Source organism: Eurosta solidaginis, chromosome 5, assembly GCF_040869045.1.
Source record: "Eurosta solidaginis isolate ZX-2024a chromosome 5, ASM4086904v1, whole genome shotgun sequence".
Lineage (NCBI taxonomy): Eukaryota > Metazoa > Arthropoda > Insecta > Diptera > Tephritidae > Eurosta > Eurosta solidaginis.
The window spans coordinates 144,411,120-144,433,290 of record NC_090323.1 but is presented as its reverse complement, the minus strand read 5'-3'; the positions used below and the strand labels follow the sequence as shown (position 1 = coordinate 144,433,290).

General features: G+C 41.5%; 1 protein-coding gene across 1 annotated transcript; it reads right to left on the bottom strand.

The window, feature by feature from the left end:
* Positions 1–1,880: 1,880 nt before the first annotated feature.
* LOC137254303 (nuclear valosin-containing protein-like) lies at positions 1,881–2,770 on the bottom strand. Its single transcript, XM_067791970.1, has 3 exons — positions 2,677–2,770; positions 2,194–2,607; positions 1,881–2,126 (listed from the first exon to the last, which is right to left on the bottom strand). Exons 2-3 carry the CDS (start codon positions 2,344–2,346, stop codon positions 1,881–1,883), a joined length of 399 nt encoding a protein of 132 aa, XP_067648071.1. The 5' UTR covers positions 2,347–2,607; positions 2,677–2,770.
* Between the last annotated feature and the right edge of the window lie 19,401 nt (positions 2,771–22,171).

Here is a 22,171-nt window from a genome sequence, read left to right as displayed (position 1 = left end):
AAAAGTGTTTATCGAATTTGGTGCCCCCTAGAACTTGGTGCCCTAGGCGGTCGCGTAGTTCGCGTATATGGTAGAGCCGGCCCTGCCGGTATGGCACTGCGCGACAAAGTATTCTTTGCATACCTAAAATTTTTTTTTTAGTAAAACTTATTTATGTAGTCGGCGACTACCGCGGTGTGATGGTAGCGTCCTCCGCCTACCACACCGTATGCCCTGGGTTCACACCCATGGCAAAGCAACATCAAATTTTGAGAAATAAGGATTTTCAATTAGAAGAGATTTTTTCTAAGCGGGGTCGCCCCTCGGCAGTGTTTGGCAAGTGCTCCGGGTGTATTTCTGCCATGAAAAGCTCTCAGTGAAAACTCATCTGCCTTGCAGATGCCGTTCGGAGTCAGAATAAAACATGTAGGTCCCGTCCGGCCAATTTGTAGGGAAAATCAAGAGGAGCACGACGCAAATTGGAAGAGAAGCTCGGCCTTATATCTCTTCGGAGGTTATCGCTCCTTATATTTATTTATTTTTTTTTTTTTTATATTTATGTAGTGAGTGTCAAATTGAGCGACCCTAAAGCCATCTGACACACAAAAGTTGGTAATTGTCAACTTATGCTACATGTATTTTGCTTTTTTTTTTTTTTTTGTTGAATGCCACGGACGCTAGTCCATAACGCCAGGTTGAATGTCGGATGGTTCTTTCTTCAGATTGTTGTATATGTAATTTTGGCTCCACTAGTACACAATGGTAATACCATAGAGGCCTGAACCATTTGTAGCAGCTTGCGATTTGGTATTAATTATTGTAATTGTTCGTATTTTCAATTAGGATTGGTTTTTTCATGGCACCACGCTAGGTTATATTCAATTTTAATTTTCGATTAAGAATTGTTGGTGTTTATTTGTCTTTTTTTAACAAAATTTGTTGATATTTTTTCCAATATTTGTTAGAAACTTTTTTATATATTAGGTGTTGTATGTACATGACTGTACATTTATGTAGATGGGCAATTGATATCCCGTTATTTGATCCATTTGCCCTCGGAGACTTTATGTATTGTCATTATTTATATATACGGGTAATTTTTTAACCCGTTATGTATTCCGTTTAACCTCGGTGACGATATTAAAAGTTATGAACGTATGTATGTAAAACGAAAGTTTTACTTATGTTACAAAACTTCATATAATTATAAATTAAGTTTATATGTTGAAAGTATTTATTAACATTTTTAATGTTATTTTTCTTTGAAATTATTGATTGCACACACGTTTTATTTGCACGCGATGCTGTGAAATTCCATGGTTCAATTATGTACAGGTTGGCTCATCTCATCAGCTGATTTTATTTATGTCATTGCATGGTTGAAGGGTTTGTCAAACTCAAAATGAAACCAACACATTGGCAACATTTTACTTACACATACAAAAACTGCTAAGTTACCCAGTTAGAACGCTACTTGTTATATAATGCATTAAATTATCCGTAGTGCTACAAAAAACTATGCGTGAGAAATTCAAAAAGTTTACATCAGTTTGTTAAGACAGAGTGACAAATCCTCACGAATATTTTTCTGTACATGTGAGCAGCCTTCTCTTTTACGTTCACTAAATTCTGGTATTAAGCTTTCATATATTTTTCTCTTTTCAATATGCTATTCATATGCCATATATAACATGATTTATACAGCAACGAATGTCATAAAGCTATGCGTTAGCGTTATGGCATAAATAACATATTATCTAGCTGTTGTATTTATCTGATATTCCTAATGCATATATAATGAAGTAAATAACAAATTATCTAGCTGTTATACTTATCCCATAGCCCTAACGCATCTATAACGAAAAAAATAACACTTAATTTTTTTTTTTATAAAATTTTTATTAAAATGAATATTTAAAAATTTGGAATACATTATTGGAATACAATTGTGACACAACTATACGTTCCATATCTTTTTGTACAAGCGAACGATTCGATGATATAGCATCAATTTCATCATTAAATAAAAGGCTAGGTGCATAAATTGGCGCTTGCTCGAATACATCGCGTATACGTTCTTCAGATTCATCCGACACGCCAGCTATTAATTCTGTAGCAGCAACATCTATTAATGGCAAATTTAATTGCTGTAAAGAAAAATGTATAATATATATAAAATAAAGGTTTACGTTTATAAATTGCATGTATATATACCCCAGCAATTGCATGCCCAAGTAACGTTTTTCCAGATCCAGGCGGTCCCTGCAATAATAAACCACGAGGTGGCATTAAACCCAAAGCAAAATATATATCCGCTGCTTCTATATGTATTAATAATTCGCAAAGTTCTTTTGAAGTTTTCTCCATACCACCAATATCTTGAAAAGTTTCACGCGATTTACGTAGTACTACCTCTTTTTTGAATTTACGTTGCCGTTGTTGATTAATTTGATTGGGAGCAACAATTGAAAATGGTCCGGCATCGTTATTTTGTTGTTGTTGCTGATAATTGGATAAACGATTCCAACGTTGATTTTGTTGATGTTGCAATTGTTGCTGTTTTTGTTGACGGTATTGCTGTGCATGTTGGTCATTTCTATCATATTGTTGAGACGAAGCCCTATCGTTCTTTTCTCATGATATTAAGCGTTCATTAAAATTTTCGTTCGTATATTGTGGAGATATACTAATACATACCTCCGTTCAACAGCAACTTACGCTTTTTATTCGGTTATTGTTGGTTTTAATTATTTTATATTGGTCCAGGTCGTAAAGTTTAATTATTAAATTGTGGAGCTTTTCGGCCGATTTTTTTGAAATAAAACCATCGTTTATTTTATCTTCTACGCGTTTCGACGCATATTCGCGTCTTCCTCAGGAAGGCTTTAATAAATATACGAAAAACAAGATATTTATATTAATCGAATTACATCATACATTGAATCAAATAACATTTTTTCCCTATTACACTTACTAAGTTAACAATTATTTAAATATCACATCTGGGTATAATCAATGGAAAATCTAATCTAATATATATTATAAATGGGAAAGTTTGGATGTTAAGATGTTTGGATGTTTGGATGTTTGGATGTTTGGATGTTTGTCCAGACGTTTGTCTTTGTGACTCAATAACGCAAGAACGGCTGGACCGATTTGTATGAAATTTTGCACACATATAGCCAATAGTCTAGAAGGATCTACTAGCCATATATTTTTCAAAAGGGGCGTGGTCCCCGCCCCCTAGGAACAGTTATAATTTAATAATTATATTTTTTCGTCTTTGCGACTGAATCACGCCAGAATGGCTACACGGATTTTGATGAAATTTGGGACACAGACAGTAGTCTACTAGCGAAATTTTTTTCGAACATGGAAAGAGGGGTGGGGGTCCCACGACCCCTTCGAGAAATTATTTTTCATAATTTTTACACATTATAACTTTACGTATACTGGCCTTCACCAATATCACAGACTCAGGGGGTCAAATAAGTCGAGGGCTTACAAAGTAAGCAGTGACACCCTCCGCCCGCCCCTTTATCTCCCCCTCTGGTGTAAAATCCATAATTGTTATAACTCAATCTAAATTTTCTCCTAAATCAATAGTTTTTGGTATCTGGTACATACAGAACGAGATCTAGACAATTTTGGAGGAACGATCAGTGGTCCTCTCCTCTACTCCCGCCATCCGCCCTCCATCTATTGTTTTTATTAGCACGCTTTTATTAGCTTTACCTGTATGTTTCTATCTAACTTTTTATTCGCTCCAATGCGCCTGCTGCCTTATTAACATGGTTTTATAATTAGCTTCACCTTATTTGTAATCCCGTAAGGGTCATATCGAGACCCTTCCGGGATCATTTCTGGATGGTTTTCGGGATCGGTCCGGGATTACGCCGGGGTAATTTCGGGACTTTTTCGGGACTATTTCGGGATCATTTTGGGACCCTTCCGGGATCATTTCTGTATAGTTTACGGGATCCGTCCGGGATCCCGTCGGGGTTATTTTGGAACATTTTCGGGACTATTCCGGAATCATTTCGGGACTATTTCGCGATCATTTGGTGACCCTTCCGGCATCATTTCTGGATGGTTTTCGGGATCCGTGCGGGATCTCGTCGGGGTCATATGGGGACTTTTTCGGGATCTTTTGGGGGCTCTTCCGGCATCATTTCTGGATGATTTTCGGGATCCGTCCGGGATATCGTCGGGGTCATTTGGGGACTTTTTCGGGATCATTTGGGGGCTCTTCCGGCATCATTTCTGGATGGTTTTCGGGATCCGTCCGGGATCTCGTCGGGGTCATTTGGGGACTTTTTCGGAATCATTTTGGGGCTCATCCGGCATCATTTCTGGATGGTTTTCGGGATCCGTCCGGGATCCCGTCGGGGTTATTTCGGGACTTTTTCTCGACTAATACGGGATCATTTGGGAACCCTTTCGGCATCATCTCTGGATGGTTTTCGGGATCCGTCCGGGATCCCGTCGGGGTCATTTCGGGACTTTTTCGCGACTAATACGGGATCATTTGGGAACCCTTTCGGCATCATTTCTGGATGGTTTTCGGGATCCGTCCGGGATCCCATTAGGGTAATTTCGGGACTATTAGGGGATCATTTGGGAACCTTTCCGGTATCATTTCTGGATAATTTTCGGGATCCGTCCGGGATGCCGACGAGGTCATTTCGGGACTATTTCGGGATCATTTGGGATACCTACCGGCATCATTTCTGGATGGTTTTTGGGATTCGTCCGGGATCCCGTCGTGGTCCTTTCGGGACTTTTTTTCGACTAATACGGGATCATTTGCGGACCCTTTCGGCATCATTTCTGGATAGTTGTCGGGATCCCGTCACGGTCATTTCGGGAGTATTAGGGGATCATTTGAGGACCTTTCCGGCATCATTCCTGTATTGTTTTCGGGATCCCGTCAGGGTCATTTTGGGACCATTTTGGGATCATTTGGGGACCCTTCCGAGATCATTTCTGGATCCGTCCGGGATGCCGTAGGAGCCATTTCGGGATTTTTTGTTACTTTTCCGGGATAGTTTTTGGACCCTTCCGGGATCATTTCTGGATCTGTGCGGGATCCCATCTGCATCATTTCCGGACTATTTCGGGATCATTTTGGGATCCTTCCGGAATCATTTCTGTATGGTTTTCGCGATCCGTCGTTGATTCCCTCGGAGCCATTTCGGAACCTTTTCTGGAGTATGTCGGGGTCATTTGGGGACTTTTTTGGGATCATTTGGGGCTCTTCCGGCATCATTTCTGGATGGTTTTCGGGATCCGTGCGGGATCTCGTCGGATCATTTGGGGACTTTTTCGGGATCATTTGGGGGCTCTTCCGGCATCATTTCTGGATGATTTTCGGGATCCGTCCGGGATATCGTCGGAGTCATTTGGGGACTTTTTCGGGATCATTTGGGGGCTCTTCCGGCATCATTTCTGGATGGTTTTCGGGATCCGTCCGGGATCCCATCAGGGTAATTTCGGGACTATTAGGGGATCATTTGTGGACCTTTCCGGCATCATTTCTGGATAATTTTCGGTATCCGTCCGGGATGCCGACGAGGTCATTTCGGGATCATTTGGGATACCTACCGGCATCATTTCTGGATGGTTTTTGGGATTCGTCCGGGATCCCCGTCGGGGTCATTTCGGACTTTTTCTCGACTAATACGGGATCATTTGCGGACCCTTTCGGCATAATTTCTGGATAGTTGTCGGGATCAGTTCGGGATCTAGTCACGGTCATTTCGGAACTATTAGGGGATCATTTGAGGACCTTTCCGGCATCATTTCTGGATAGTTTTTGGAATCCTTTCGGGATCCCGTCAGGGTCATTTCGGGCTTTTTCGGGATCATTTAAGGATGGCTTTCAGGATTCGTTCGGGAACGCGTCAGGGTAATTTCTGGACTTTTCCGAGACTATTTCGGGATCATTTTGGGACCTTCCCAAGATCATTTCTGGATGATTTCGGGATTTGTCCGGATGCCCTCAGGGTCATTTTGAGACTATTAGGTGAGCATTTGAGGACCGTTCCGTCATCACTTCTGGATGGTTTTCGGTATCCGTTCAGATCCCCGTCGGAATAATTGCGGGACTTTTTCGGGATCATTGGGGTCCCTTCCGACATCATTTCTGGATGGTTTTTGGGATTCTTCCGGCATCCCGTCGGGGTCATTTCGGGACTTTTTTCTCGACTAATACGGGATCATTTGCGGGCCCTTTCGGTATCATTTCTGGATAGTTGTCGGGATCCGTTCGGGATCCCGTCAGGGTCTTTTCGGAACTATTGGGAGATCATTTGAGGACTTTCCGGCATCATTTCTGGTTAGTTTTCGGGATCCTTTCCGGGTCCCATCAGGTTCATTTCGGGACTTTTCGGCATCATTTAAGATTGGTTTTCAGGATTCGTCCGGGATCCGTCAGGGTAATTTCTGGACTTTTCCAGACTATTTCGGGATAATTTTTGGACCCTCCCAAGATCATTTCTATTAGGTGGTCATTTGAGGACCTTTTCGGCATCACTTCTGGATGGTTTTCGGTATCCGCTCAGGATCCCGTCGGAATTATTGCGGAACTTTTTCGGGATCATTTGGTGTCCCTTCCGGCATCATTTCTGGATGGTTTTTGGGATTCGTCCGGCATCCCGTCGGGTTCATTTCGGACTTTTTCTCGACTAATACGGGATCATTTGCGGGCCCTTTCGGCATCATTTCTAGATAGTTGTCGGGATCCGTTCGGGATCCCGTCAGGGTCTTTTCGGAACTATTAGGTGATCATTTGAGGACATTTCCGGCATCATTTCTGGATAGTTTTCGGGATCCTTTCGGGGTCCAGTCAGGGTCATTTCGGACTTTTTCGGATCATTTAGAGATGGCTTTCAGGATTCGTCCGGGAACCCGTCAGGGTAATTTCTGAACTTTTCCGGAGACTATTTCGGGATAATTTTGGGACCTTCCCAAGATCATTTCTGGATGGATTTTGGGATCAGTCCGGGATGCCGTCAGGGTCATTTTGGTATTAGGTGATCATTTGAGGACCTTTCCGGCATCACTTCTGGATGGTTTTCGGTATCCGATCAGGATCCCCTCGGAATCATTGCGGGACTTTTTCGGGATCATTTGGGGTCCTCCCAAGATCATTTCTGGATGGATTTCGGGATCTTTCCGGGATCCCGTCAGGGTCATTTAGGGGTGCGTTCGAGATCCCGTCAGGGTCATTTCGGGACTTCTTCGGGACTATGTCGGGATCATTTCTGGATGGTTTATGGGATCCGTCCATGACCCCTTAAGGGTCATTTCGGGACTATTAGGTGATCATTTGAGGACCTTTCCGGCATCACTTCTGGATGATTTTCGGTATCCGTTCGGGATCCCGTCGGAATCAATGCGGGACTTTTAGGGAATCATTTGGGATTCCTTCCGGCATCATTTCTGGATGGTTTTCGGGATTTGTCCGGGATCCCGTCGGGGTTATTTCGGGACCTTTTCGGCGGGCTAATACGGGATCATTTGGGGATCCTCTAGGGGTCGTTTCGTGACTTTTTCTGTATTATTTCGGGATCATTTTGGGACCCTTTCGGCATAATTTCTTGATGGTTTGCCGGATCCATCAGGGTCATTTCGGGACCATTTTGGGATCATTTGGGGACCCTTCCGAGATCATTTCTGGATCCGTCCGGGATGCCGTAGGAGCCATTTCGGGATTTTTTGTTACTTTTCCGGGATAGTTTTTGCACCCATCCGGGATCATTTCTGGATCTGTGCGGGATCCCATCTGGGTCAATTCCGGACTATTTCGGGATCATTTTGAATCCTTCCGGAATCATTTCTGTATGGTTTTCGCGATCCATCGTGGATCCCCTCGGAGCCATTTCGGAACTTTTTCTGGAGTTAGTCGGGATAATTTAGGGACCCTTCCTGGATATTTTCTGGATGGTTTTTGAGATCCGCCCGGAGCCCGTCAGGGTCATTTCGGAACCTTTTCGGGATCATTTTGGAACACCTTCAGGGATCATTTCTGTGTGGTTCTCTACATACGTCTAGAATCGTGTCGCTCTCATTTCGGGTTTTTTTGGGACTATTCGGGGAACTTTTGGAGACCCTTTCGGGGCATTTCTGGATGGTTTTCGGGATCCGTCCGCGATAGCGTTGGGGTCATTTCGTAGCTTTTTCTGGATAATTTTGGGATCATTTGGGATCCTATCAGGTTATCAGCTCATTTAGTTCTTTTTTTTTACTCAATTACAAAAATAAAATGCATTAGACAGAAAACAAAATTGTAAACAGATAATAAGCAGGCTAACGCGAATAGCCCATATATTTAAAATTTTCCTTGCGGACGGGGCCGCGGGTAAAGGCTAGTATTATATTATAAATGGCAAAGTTTGGATGTTAAGATGTTTGGATGTTTGGATGTTTGGATGTTTGTCCAGACGTTTGTCTTTGTGACTCAATAACGCAAGAACGGCTGGACCGATTTGGATGAAATTTTGCACACATATAGTCAATAGTCTAGAAGGATCTACTAGCTATATATTTTTCAAAAGGGGCGTGGTCCCTGCCCCCTAGGAACAGTTATAATTTAATTATTATATTTTTTCGTCTTTGCGACTGAATCACGCCAGAATGGCTACACGGATTTTGATGAAATTTGGGACACAGACAGTAGTCTACTAGCGAAATTTTTTTCGAACATGGAAAGAGGGGTGGGGGTCCCACGACCCCTTCGAGAAATTATTTTTCATAATTTTTACACATTATAACTTTACGTATACTGGCCTTCACCAATATCACAGACTCAAGGGGTCAAATAAGTCGAGGGCTTACAAAGTAAGCAGTGACACCCTCCGCCCGCCCCCCTTTATCTACCCTCTGGTGTAAAATCCATAAATTGTTATAACTCAATCTAAATTTTCTCCTAAATCAATAGTTTTTGGTATCTGGTACATACAGAACGAGATCTAGACAATTTTGGAGGAACGATCAGTGGTCCTCTCCTCTACTCCCGCCATCCGCCCTCCATCAATTGTTTTTATTAGCACGCTTTTATTAGCTTTACCTGTATGTTTCTATGTAACTTTTTATTCGCTCCAATGCGCCTGCTGCCTTATTTACATGGTTTTATAATTAGCTTCACCTTATTTGTAATCCCGTAAGGGTCATATCGAGACCCTTCCGGGATCATTTCTGGATGGTTTTCGGGATCGGTCCGGGATTACGCCGGGGTAATTTAGTGACTTTTTCGGGACTATTTCGGGATCATTTTGGGACCCTTCCGGGATCATTTCTGTATAGTTCACGGGATCCGTCCGGGATCCCGTCGGGGTTATTTTGGAACATTTTCGGGACTATTCCGGAATCATTTCGGGACTATTTCGCGATCATTTGGGGATCCTTCCGGCATCATTTCTGGATGGTTTTCGGGATCCGTGCGGGATCTCGTCGGGGTCATTTGGGGACTTTTTCGGGATCATTTGGGGGCTCTTCCGGCATCATTTCTTGATGGTTTTCGGGATCCGTCCGGGATATCGTCGGGGTCATTTGGGGACTTTTTCGGGATCATTTTGGGGCTCATCCGGCATCATTTCTGGATGGTTTTCGGGATCCGTCCGGGATCCCGTCGGGGTCATTTCGGGACTTTTTCGCGACTAATACGGGATCATTTGGGAACCCTTTCGGCATCATTTCTGGATGGTTTTCGGGATCCGTCCGGGATCCCATTAGGGTAATTTCGGGACTATTAGGGGATCATTTGGGAACCTTTCCGGCATCATTTCTGGATAATTTTCGGGATCCGTCCGGTATGCCGACGAGGTCATTTCGGGATCATTTGGGATACCTACCGGCATCATTTCTGGATGGTTTTTGGGATTCGTCCGGGATCCCGTCGTGGTCCTTTCGGGACTTTTTTTGGACTAATACGGGATCATTTGCGGACCCTTTCGGCATCATTTCTGGATAGTTGTCGGGATCCCGTCACGGTCATTTCGGGACTATTAGGGGATCATTTGAGAACCTTTCCGGCATCATTTCTGTATTGTTTTCGGAAACCTTTCGGGATCCCGTCAGGGTCATTTTGGGACTTTTTCGGGGCTAATACGGGATCATTTGGGGATCCTCTAGGGTCGTTTCGTGACTTTTTCTGTTTTATTTCGGGATCATTTGGGGACCCTTCCGGCATAATTTCTTGAAGGTTTGCCGGATCAATCAGGGTCATTTCGGGACCATTTTGGGATCATTTGGGGACCCCTCTAGATCATTTCTGAATCCGTCCGGGATGCCGTAGGACCCATTTCGGGATTTTTTGTTACTTTTCCGGGATAGTTTTTGGACCCTTCCGGGATCATTTCTGGATCTGTGCGGGATCCCATCTGGGTCATTTCCGGACTATTTCGGGATCATTTTGGGATCCTTCCGGAATCATTTCCGTATGGTTTTCGCGATCCGTCGTTGATTCCCTCGGAGCCATTTCGGAACCTTTTCTGGAGTATGTCGGGCCATTTGGGGAATTTTTCGGGATCATTTGGGGGCTCTTCCGGCATCATTTCTGGATGGTTTTCGGGATCCGTGCGGGATCTCGTCGGGGTCATTTGGGACTTTTTCGGGATCATTTGCGGACCTTTCCGGCATCATTTCTGGATAATTTTCGGTATCCGTCCGGGATGCCGACGAGGTCATTTCGGGATTATTTCGGGATCATTTGGGATACCTACCGGCATCATTTCTGGATGGTTTTTGGGATTCGTCCGGGATCCCGTCGGGGTCATTTCGGGACTTTTTCTCGACTAATACGGGATCATTTGCGGACCATTTCGGCATAATTTCTGGATAGTTGTCGGGATCCGTTCGGGATCCCGTCACTGTCATTTCGGAACTATTAGGGGATCATTTGAGGACCTTTCCGTCATCATTTCTGGATAGTTTTCGGGATCCCGTCAGGGTCATTTCGGGGCTTTTTCGGGATTATTTAAGGATGGCTTTCAGGATTCGTCCGGGAACCCGTCAGGGTAATTTCTGGACTTTTCCGAGACTATTTCGGGATCATTTTGGGACCTTCCAAAGATCATTTCTGGATGGATTTCGGGATTTTTCCGGGATGCCCTCAGGGTCATTTTTGGACTATTAGGTGAGCATTTGAGGACCTTTCCGGCATCACTTCTGGATGGTTTTCGGTATCCGATCAGGATCCCCTCGGAATCATTGCGGGACTTTTTCGGTATCATTTGGGGTCCCTCCTAAGATCATTTCTGGATGGATTTCGGGATCTTTCCGGGATCCCGTCAGGGTCATTTAGGGGTGCGTTCGAGATCCCGTCAGGGTCATTTCGGGACTATATCGGGATCATTTCTGGATGGTTTATGGGATCCGTCCATGACCCCTTAAGGGTCATTTCGGGACTATTAGGTGATCATTTGAGGACCTTTACGGCATCACTTCTGGATGATTTTCGGTATCCGTTCGGGATCCCGTCGGAATCAATGCGGGACTTTTACGGAATCATTTGGGATTCCTTCCGGCATCATTTCTGGATGGTTTTCGGGATTTGTCCGGGATCCCGTCGGGGTTATTTCGGGACCTTTTCGGGGCTAATACGGGATCATTTGAGGATCCTCTAGGGGTCGTTTCGTGACTTTTTCTGTATTATTTCGGGGTCATTTTTGGACCCTTTCGGCATAATTTCTTGATGGTTTGCCGGATCCATCAGGGTCATTTCGGGACCATTTTGGGATCATTTGGGGACCCTTCCGAGATCATTTCTGGATCCGTCCGGGATGCCGTAGGAGCCATTTCGGAATTTTTTGTTACTTTTCCGGGATAGTTTTTGCACCCTTCCGGGATCATTTCTGGATCTGTGCGGGATCCCATCTGGGTCAATTCCGGACTATTTCGGGATCATTTTGGAATCCTTCCGGAATCATTTCTGTATGGTTTTCGCGATCCATCGTGGATCCCCTCGGAGCCATGTGGGAACTTTTTCTGGAGTTAGTCGGGATAATTTAGGGATCCTTCCTGGATATTTCTGGATGGTTTTTGAGATCCGCCCGGGAGCCCATCAGGGTCATTTCGGAACCTTTTCGGGATCATTTTGGAACACCTTCAGGGATCATTTCTGTGTGGTTCTCTGGATACGTCTAGAATCGTGTCGCTCTCATTTCGGGTTTTTTTGGGACTATTCGGGGAACTTTTGGAGACCCTTTTGGGGCATTTCTGGATGGTTTTCGGGATCCGCCCGCGATAGCGTTGGGGTATTTCGTAGCTTTTTCTGGATAATTTCGGGATCATTTGGGATCCTATCAGGTTATCAGCTCATTTAGTTCTTTTTTTTTTACTCAATTACAAAAATAAAATGCATTAGACAGAAAACAAAATTTTAAACAGATAATAAGCAGGCTAACGCGAATAGCCCATATATTTAAAATTTTCCTTGCGGACGGGGCCGCGGGTAAAGGCTAGTTATATATATATAAAAACACCGCACATCTTCTCTTGTCCAGGCTCAAACATTTTGTGTGATCGCAGTAGCATATGCGCAATTTATGTTGTCAACGTCTTCTTTAAAATTCATTGCTTTGTTAAATTGTTGTTGTATCCGTAACCCTTCTAGCGTCATCCTTCTTCTTGTTCTGTTCTCCACATCCAATATTTTTGTGTTGTTAAAATCAGCTGTGTGGTTATTTTCTATCAGGTGTTGCGCTAATGCTGTAGTGTATTTGTTGTTTTTGGCATCCGATTTGTTCGTTTACCCTTGTTTCAAGCGATCTTTTTGTTGTGCCAGTGTAAACCTTATTGCAGCTTTCTCCTTGTTTGCCTTTGCACTGTATTTCATACACTACGTTGTGTAGTTGTTCTTTATTAATTTTGTCCTTTGTTTTTGTGTATATGCTGCGAATTGTTTGATGCGGTTTGTGTGCGTAGCTTAAATTGTTGCTTTTGATAATTTTACCTAAAGTGTTGTCCGTTAGTTGAGGTACATATGTGACGCCAATGTATATTTTGTTGTTGTTATCTTCACTTTCTGTATTGATATTGCAGTTTCTCGTTTTGTTTTTGGCTGCAGTTATAAATGCTTCTATTACTGCATTAGGGTAGCCATTTTTTTGGAGAATGTTTTTTATATTCCTCTTGTTTTCCTCCATAAACTCCTGATCGCTCAGGAAGTAGACTTTCTTAATAAAACCTATGGCCGTGTTTTTCTTTTGACTCCATGGGTGGTTCGACAAATAGTGGATCATTCTCGATGATGCTACGGCTTTCTTATACCAATTGATCCTTATTTTGTTCTCTGTATTATGGACCTCTATATCTAGGAAGGCTAATTTGTTGTTCGTTTCTCCCTCCAGGGTGAATTTTATTTTGGTATGTTGTCCATTGAATATTTTTAGTATCTCTTCCACGTCATTAATCTTAACTATAGCGAACATGTCATCTACATATTTTGTTATGTATTTTACATGTATGTCCTTAGATCTTAGCTCAGTGATGCTGTCGTCAATAATCTTGTCCAACACAATATCTGCAATGGTTGGTGATAAGGGATTGCCCATCGGCATACCATATGTTTGTTGGTAGAAGGGTCCACCGTGTACGAAATAATTATTTTCTCTCAAGCAAAACTCGAGAATTTTGAGAAATTGGGTTTTGAGATTTTTGTGTGGTTTTGTAAACCTGTCCATTGTTTCATGATTGTGCCAATCGCAAAGTGAATAGGTATGTTTGTGAATAGGGATACTACGTCCAATGATATTAGAGTTTCGTCATCTTCAATTGTTAGGTTTTTAATGTTTTCTTTTAGTCGTTGTGAATTCTTTATATTGTGTTTGTCCGAAACGATGTTTTGTAGTATCTGACCTACGTATTTTGATAATCTCGAGCATGGTACGTTCACCGAAGAAGAAATAGGCCGCAGAGCCATGTTTTCTTTATGAACTTTAGGTAATCCATATATTCTCGGAGCTGTAGCTGCTGGGCACGACAAGTAGTGTTTTTCTTTCAAATTGATGCTTTGCGTTTTGTAGAGGTCGTTCACGATCTTGTTGTTTTTACGTAATAGAAATTGGGTAGGATCAGTTCTTATGGTTTTATACGTTAGCTTGTCATCCAAGAGGTCTTTCATTTTGTCTTCGTACTCTGATTTGTACATCATCACAGTCTTACTACCTTTATCCGCGTTCGTGATAACTATGGAGTCCTTATGTTGTTTTAGGAACCGCTTGGTTTCTTCATAGATTTGCAATATGAATTTCTCTTTCGGACTGTTTCTAAATTTATTTTTAAATTTGTTTACCCTGGTTGCAAATTTGCATCTAACTATGTCTTTCTCTCTATCATCTGGCATCGTCTTTATGCCTTGCTCGATATCTGCTATTAACTGTACGGGCGAGAAAGTCTTTTTCGAGATGGGAAGCGCGAATTTATTACCCAGGGATAGTAGCCACCGGCACTCTGTGGGAATGTTAATCTTTGTCTTGTTCGTAAACCAATCTTCATTATATTTCAAATTATATTTTTCAAAGTTTTCTTTTATTGCGGTGAGCAGTTTTTTATTTAGATTTATTTCAATTTTCTTTTTGGTACCCTCTAAGTATTGATTTTGAGATACAACTATTGAGTTATACTCCTTTTCATCCAAAATTTCACCCATTGCTTGCTTGGTTTTTCTTATAAGATCATTAACCATTTTAATTTTTATATTTGCCTCTTTGATTTCTAAGTTGAGTACTTTTATTAAAAATTGGTTTTCTATATTCTGCATTTCCTTCTTCGTTATTTCAAGTTTAAATCCCAATACTATTTTACTTGTCTTACCCTTTAAATGTGGTGGTGTGATCCCATAGTCCTTACATTTAAGTAAAAATTTGAGTCGTTGTTGTTGTCTTGCGAGAGTCAGATGGTGTTTTTTGTATTCTTTAATTAGTTGGCAAGTGTCTATATTGTATTTGTACCTTATATCCTGGAAAAAATGTCTCATCTTGCTGCTTTTTTGTTTTTCGTATTTGCTGCTTCGGTGTAGCTCTCCGATCAGTTTTAATTATTTTATATTGGGCCAGGTAGTAAAGTTTAATTATTAAATTGTGGAGCTTTTCGGCCTATTTTTTTGAAATAAAACCATCGTTTATTTTATCTTCTACGCGTTTCGACGCATATTCGCGTCTTCCTCAGGAAGGCTTTAATAGATATACGAAAAACAAGATATTTATATTAATCGAATTACATCATACATTGAATCAAATAACATTTTTTCCCTATTACACTTACTAAGTTAACAATTATTTAAATATCACATCTGGGTATAATCAATGGAAAATTATATATATATAAAAAACACCGCACATCTTCTCTTGTCCAGGCTCAAACATTTTGTGTGATCGCAGTAGCATATGCGCAATTTATGTTGTCAACGCCTTCTTTAAAATTCATTGCTTTGTTAAATTGTTGTTGTATGCGTAACCCTTCTAGCGTCATCCTTCTTCTTGTTCTGTTCTCCACATCCAATATTTTTGTGTTGTTAAAATCAGCTGTGTGGTTATTTTCTATCAGGTGTTGCGCTAATGCTGTAGTGTATTTGTTGTTTTTGGCATCCGATTTATGTTCGTTTACCATTGTTTCAAGCGATCTTTTTGATGTGCCAATGTAAACCTTATTGCAGCTTTCTCCTTGTTTGCCTTTGCACTGTATTTCATACACTACGTTGTGTAGTTGTTCTTTATTAATTTTGTCCCTTGTTTTTGTGTATATGCTGCGAATTGTGTGATGCGGTTTGTGTGCATAGCTTAAATTGTTGCTTTTGATAATTTTACCTAAAGTGTTGTTGTCCGTTAGTTGAGGTACATATGTGACGCCAATGTATATTTTGTTGTTGTTATCTTCACTTTCTGTATTGATATTGCAGTTTCTCGTTTTGTTTTTGGCTGCAGTTATAAATGCTTCTATTACTGCATTAGGGCAGCCATTTTTTTGGAGAATGTTTTTTATATTCCTCTTGTTTTCCTCCATGAACTCCTGATCGCTCAGGGAGTAGACTTTCTTAATAAAACCTATGGCCGTGTTTTTCTTTTGACTCCATGGGTGGTTCGACAAATAGTGGATCATTCTCGATGATGCTACGGCTTTCTTATACCAATTGGTCCTTATTTTGTTCTCTGTATTATGGACCTCTATATCTAGGAAGGCTAATTTGTTGTTCGTTTCTCTCTCCAGGGTGAATTTTATTTTGGTATGTTGTCCATTGAATATTTTTAGTATCTCTTCCACGTCATTAATCTTAACTATAGCGAACATGTCATCTACATATTTTGTTATGTATTTTACATGTATGTCCTTAGATCTTAGCTCAGTGATGCTGTCGTCAATAATCTTGTCCAACACAATATCTGCTATGGTTGGTGATAAGGGATTGCCCATCGGCATTCCATATGCTTGTTGGTAGAAGGTCCCATCGTGTACGAAATAATTATTTTCTCTCAAGCAAAACTCGAGAATTGGGTTTTTGAGATTTTTGTATGGTTTTGTAAACCTGTCCATTGTTTCATGATTGTGCCAATCGCAAAGTGAATAGGTATGTTTGTGAATAGGGATACTACGTCCAATGATATTAGAGTTTCGTCATCTTCAATTGTTAGGTTTTTAATGTTTTCTTTTAGTCGTTGTGAATTCTTTGTATTGTATTTGTCCGAAACGATGTTTTATAGTATCTGACCTACGTATTTTGATAATCTCGAGCATGGTACGTTCACCGAAGAAGAAATAGGCCGCAGAGCCATGTTTTCTTTATGAACTTTAGGTAATCCATATATTTGGTTGGTTTTCTTGATCAGAAGATTCTGGGAATTCGTGGCGTTTGTGGGCTCCAGTTGCTGCTACAGACCCAGAACTTCCAATTGCATCTGCACTTTACTAGACGATCCCTTGGTAGAGTCAGCATTAATTTTATTTAGTATAACTCCAGAAAGGGATTTTCTATTATTAGAAGCGGTAGCATCTATTCTTTTTTAATTCAATTGAAGTTTCAGCATTAAATTAATATAATTTACATACTATTAAAATTTTTTGACGCGTGCAATCTTTCAAGAAAGCAAAAGAAATGAGTGGGAATGCATACAATAGACAATAATGCAAAAATAATATATCCCCTTCCATACATAAAGTGTACACAAGAAATTGTGTAAACTGTGTAATTCTGATTCTGTATTGCATTGATTCTGAGATGCAAGGAATTTCAGCACAACCATACACGACGAAAACAAAACGCGAGTAAGGCAAGGTGCATACGAGGCTACGCGTCATAGACGCTGCAGGCGAAATTTGTACGCTTTGATGCCGGACACATGTATTTGAATGGAGAGCTGCATACGAGGCGTCAGCTGCATGAAAGCGAAAAAGCATGAAATTTTCGTGTAGCTAAGCATACAGCAATGTTGGTCGCTGAGCGTACGTACGCTTAAAAAAAAGGAAGAACAAGATGTTTGTTTACATTTTTTTGTATGCAAATTTGTTTAATTAGTTAAAAAATGTTACTTTAGTTAATAAAAGTGCGTGAAAGGTATATTACCGAAGCGAAAAATAGTATTAAACACCATTGTACAGGTCTACAAGTAGGATATGTAGCAGCACGCACATACACAGCCACGCTCACCTGATAAAATGCTTGTTCTTGTTCGTTTTTTTGTGGATGCTATTTGGCACTGTTGTACTTCTTAGGACCAAAAAAAGTTGAGTAGCTGCTATCGAAAACTGCTTAAAATTGTTTTTTCTTATATTACAAAGAATTATACTTATTTACTTTCAAACGAGCACTTAATTACATCTCTCTTTAATAACCATATATTTTGGACAATTTTAATTAACAAATTGTGATACTTTATTACCGGGGACGATTGCTAAAATACGACCAAAACCGTCGGGGGAGATATTAATAGACGCATTTTTGCCTCGCTTCCAATAATTCGTATACTTTTTCTCTTCGGACTATTGACAACAGGACAAAACGCGTCTATTAATTTTTCTTTCTGCTTTTTTGGACGGGTTATTGCAGTCGACCTCGGTTTCAAACTGTTTTTCGCGGAGAACTTTTGAACGGGTAGAAAAACTTAGCACCCGTGTTTGTATTCTAAATACTGGAATAACTATGCGTCCTCAGATATTCCAATTCAAGACTTTTGTATAATTTTCTGTAGGACCCATATGGGTGCACTTAAAATTTCCTACTAAATTCGTTCAAAAAAATTTACCATCACAGCAACCCATATCTGATATTCCGATCCCTTTTTTGCTTCCCTGTCTCGCTTTCGACGAAGCAACCCCGGTAATTTTGACACTTCGTTCAGTGTCAAAACTCATGTTCCACGCAGGTTCCACTGGGTTCCACGCTAGTTTGACACTGACCGAAGTGTCAAACTTCCGTGTGTTAGAAAGGGAAAGAAATTGTTTCCCTCTCATACATATCATACTTGTAAACCTGTACAATGTTAAACACCACAACAGCTTGGTTAGACATTGTTGAAGCGTTTAAAAGGCTAAAAAGTGTTGGAAACTAAATTGCCTTTCATAATTTACAAAGGCACGGGGATGCAAACAACGTTTAATACCTATTTTCCTTTGGTTTCGGGGACGGATATAGCTGAAGAAATTTAATTTTTAATTTTTTTCAATAATTGTTTGCTTTTTGTAGCGACGCTCGAAAGTAGCTTCGTGTGCAGATCTTGAGGCGTAGAGAAACTGTAGTTATATGAAATATCTTACACGCGCATATGAGAAGCTATACACGTACATCTGTACTTATAATTTTATAGCAGTAACTAAGTTAATTCTGGAAACGCCTAGAAGTATGGAACGAAGCAGTCGAAGAGTAGAAAAGCGGCAACTGTAGAGGCACGACAATCAGTTTGATTCATTGTTTACTATATAGTTTGGCAGCTTAATTCGAGGTTATGTTGCGAATAGAGTGGAAGGCACTCGCAGGCCGTGAAAATAGGCACTCGAATGGAGTGGAATGAAGAACAGTAGGAAGACCAGAGTTGCATTGGATCAATCATTGCATCAATATTAAAGATAAATTTAGAAAAAATAATTAAATACTTGAGTATAAGCAAACATTTTCTTTCAATTACTGCAATTAAGGTGTCCTAGATGGTATATATTCCAAAATTATAACATTTTATGTCTGTTTAATAATTTAACTTCAATTTCCCTAAGATTTCCGTAATATGGCCATTAGTGATGTTTGTGTGTGTGTGCAAATTTTGAGCGATCAGCTGTTAGTTGCGCTACTTGGTAAAGTTTACAATGGTTTGATTTAAGCAAGCTATCAGTTGTGAAGTATAAGTGTTATTGTTAAGTACTTTAATAAAGGCCATTTTGCCTTATTGAATAGTGGAGTTATTTATTCAACAGTTTAGTGATTCGAACGTTAGTAGAAGGTTGCAAATAAGCGGAATTGCACTAATTACAGTATGTAAATTTAATTAATGTAATTCGATGGAATCGAATGTAACACCTCCAGATATTGAATATGATGAAGAAACTAAACGTTTGATGCACTTGTCAACTGAAGCACGCAATGTTTACCTAGAAGAAGTACAAAAAGTTCGACAAATCGAACAAGAAATTTAAAATGTTGATGATCAGGCAGCTAAAGACTATGGACTGAATGAAGAGTTTGCAACATTAGATGGACAGTGTTTTTCATATGAAGACCGTAAATATGTATATGAGATTTGTCCTTTCGTACGTGCACTACAAAGTTCAAAAAGTAGTGCTTTGGAAACGAAATAAGGACGTTGGAATCAGTTGATCAGTGGTGATGGGGATAAAAAGCATGAAAAGCAAAAATATGCGCATGGGACAGCATGTTGGAATGGGCCGAAACGTTCTTGTATTGTACACTAGCCTTTACCCGCGGCCCCGTCCGCAAGGAGAAATTTAAATATATGGGCTATTCGCGTTAGCCTGCTTATTATCTGTTTAAAATTTTGTTTTCTGTCTAATGCATTTTATTTTTGTAATTGAGTAAAAAAAAGAACTAAATGAGCTGATAGCCTGATAGGATCCCAAATGATCCCGAAATTATCGAAAAAGCTACGAAATTACCCCCACGCTATCGCGGACGGATCCCGAAAACCATCAAGAAATGCCCCGAAAAGGTCTCCAAAAGTTCCTCGAATAGTCCCAAAAAAAAACCCGAAATGACAGCGACACGATTCTAGACGTATCCAGAGAACCACACAGAAATGATCCCTGAAGGTGTTCCAAAATGATCCCGAAAAGGTTCCGAAATGACCCTGACGGGCTCCCGGGCGGATCTCAAAAACCATCCAGAAAATATCCAGGAAGGGTCCCTAAATTATCCCGACATACTCCAGAAAAAGTTCCGAAATGGCTCCGAGGGGATCCACGACGGATCGCGAAAACCATACAGAACTGATTCCGGAAGGATCCAAAAATAGTCCGGAAATGACCCAGATGGGATCCCGCACAGATCCAGAAATGATCCCGGAAGGGTGCAAAAACTATCCCGGAAAAGTAGCAAAAAATCCCGAAATGACTCCTACGGCATCCCGGACGGATCCAGAAATGATCTCGGAAGGGTCCCCAAATGATCCCAAAATGGTCCCGAAATGACCCTGATGGATCCGGCAAACCATCAAGAAATTATGCCGAAAGGGTCCCAAAATCATCCCGAAATAATACAGAAAAAGTCACGAAACGACCCCTAGAGGATCCGATCCCGTATTAGCCCCGAAAAGGTCCCGAAATAACCCCGACGGGATCCCGGACAAATCCCGAAAACCATCCAGAAATGATGCCGGAAGGAATCCCAAATGATTCCGAAAAAGTCCCGCGTTGATTCCGACGGGATCCCGAACGGATACCGAAAATCATCCAGAAGTGATGCCGGAAAGGTCCTCAAATGATCACCTAATAGTCCCGAAATGACGTTTAGTGGGTCATGGACGGATCCCATAAACCATCCAGAAATGATCCCGATATAGTCCCGAAGAAGTCTCGAAATGACCCTGACGGGATCTCGAACGCAGCCCTAAATGACCCTGACGGGATCCCGGACAGATCCCGACAACTATCCAGAAATGATACGAAAGGGCCCGCAAATGATCCCGTATTAGTCGAGAAAAAGTCCCGAAATGACCCCGACGGGATGCCGGACGAATCCCAAAAACCATCCAGAAATGATGTCGGAAGGGACCCCAATGATCCCGAAAAAGTCCCGCAATTATTCCGACGGGATCCTGAACGGATACCGAAAACCATCCAGAAGTGATGCCGGAAAGGTCCTCAAATGCTCACCTAATAGTCCCAAAATGCCCCTGACGGCATCCCGGACAAATCCCGAAATCCATCCAGAAATGATCTTGGGAAGGTCCCAAAATGATCCCGAAATAGTCTCGGAAAAGTCCAGAAATTACCCTGAAGGGTTCCCGGACGAATCCTGAAAGCCATCCTTAAATGATCCCGAAATAACCCTGACGGGATCCCGAAAGGATTCCGAAAACTATCCAGAAATGATGCCGGAAAGGTCCTCAAATGATCCCCTAATAGTCCCAAAATGACCGTGACGGGATCCCGAACGGATCCCAACAACTATCCAGAAATGATGCCAAAAGGGTCCGCAAATGATCCCGTATTAGTCAAGAAAAAGTCCCGAAATAACCCCCACGGGATCCCGGACGAATCCCAAAAACCATACAGAAATGATGCCGGTAGGTATCCCAAATGATCCCGAAATGTCCTCGTCGGCATCCCGGACGGATACCGAAAATTATCCAGAAATGATGCCGGAAAGGTCCACAAATGATCCCCTAATAGTCCCGAAATTACTCTGATGGGATCACGGACGGATCCCGAAAACCATCCAGAAATGATACCGAAAGGGTTCCCAAATGATCCAGTATTAGTCGCGAAAAAGTCCCGAAATGACCCCGACGGCATCCCGGACGGATCCCGAAAACCATCCAGAAATGATGCCGGAAGAGCCCCAAATGATCCCGAAAAGGTCCCCAAATGACCCCGACGAGATCCAGGACGGATACCGAAAACAATCCAGAAATGATGCCGGTAGTTACCCCAAATGATCCCGAAATAGTCGCGAAATGACCCCGTCCGGATCCCGGACGGATCCCGAAAACTATCCAGAAATGATGTCGAAAGGGTCCCCAAATGATCCCGT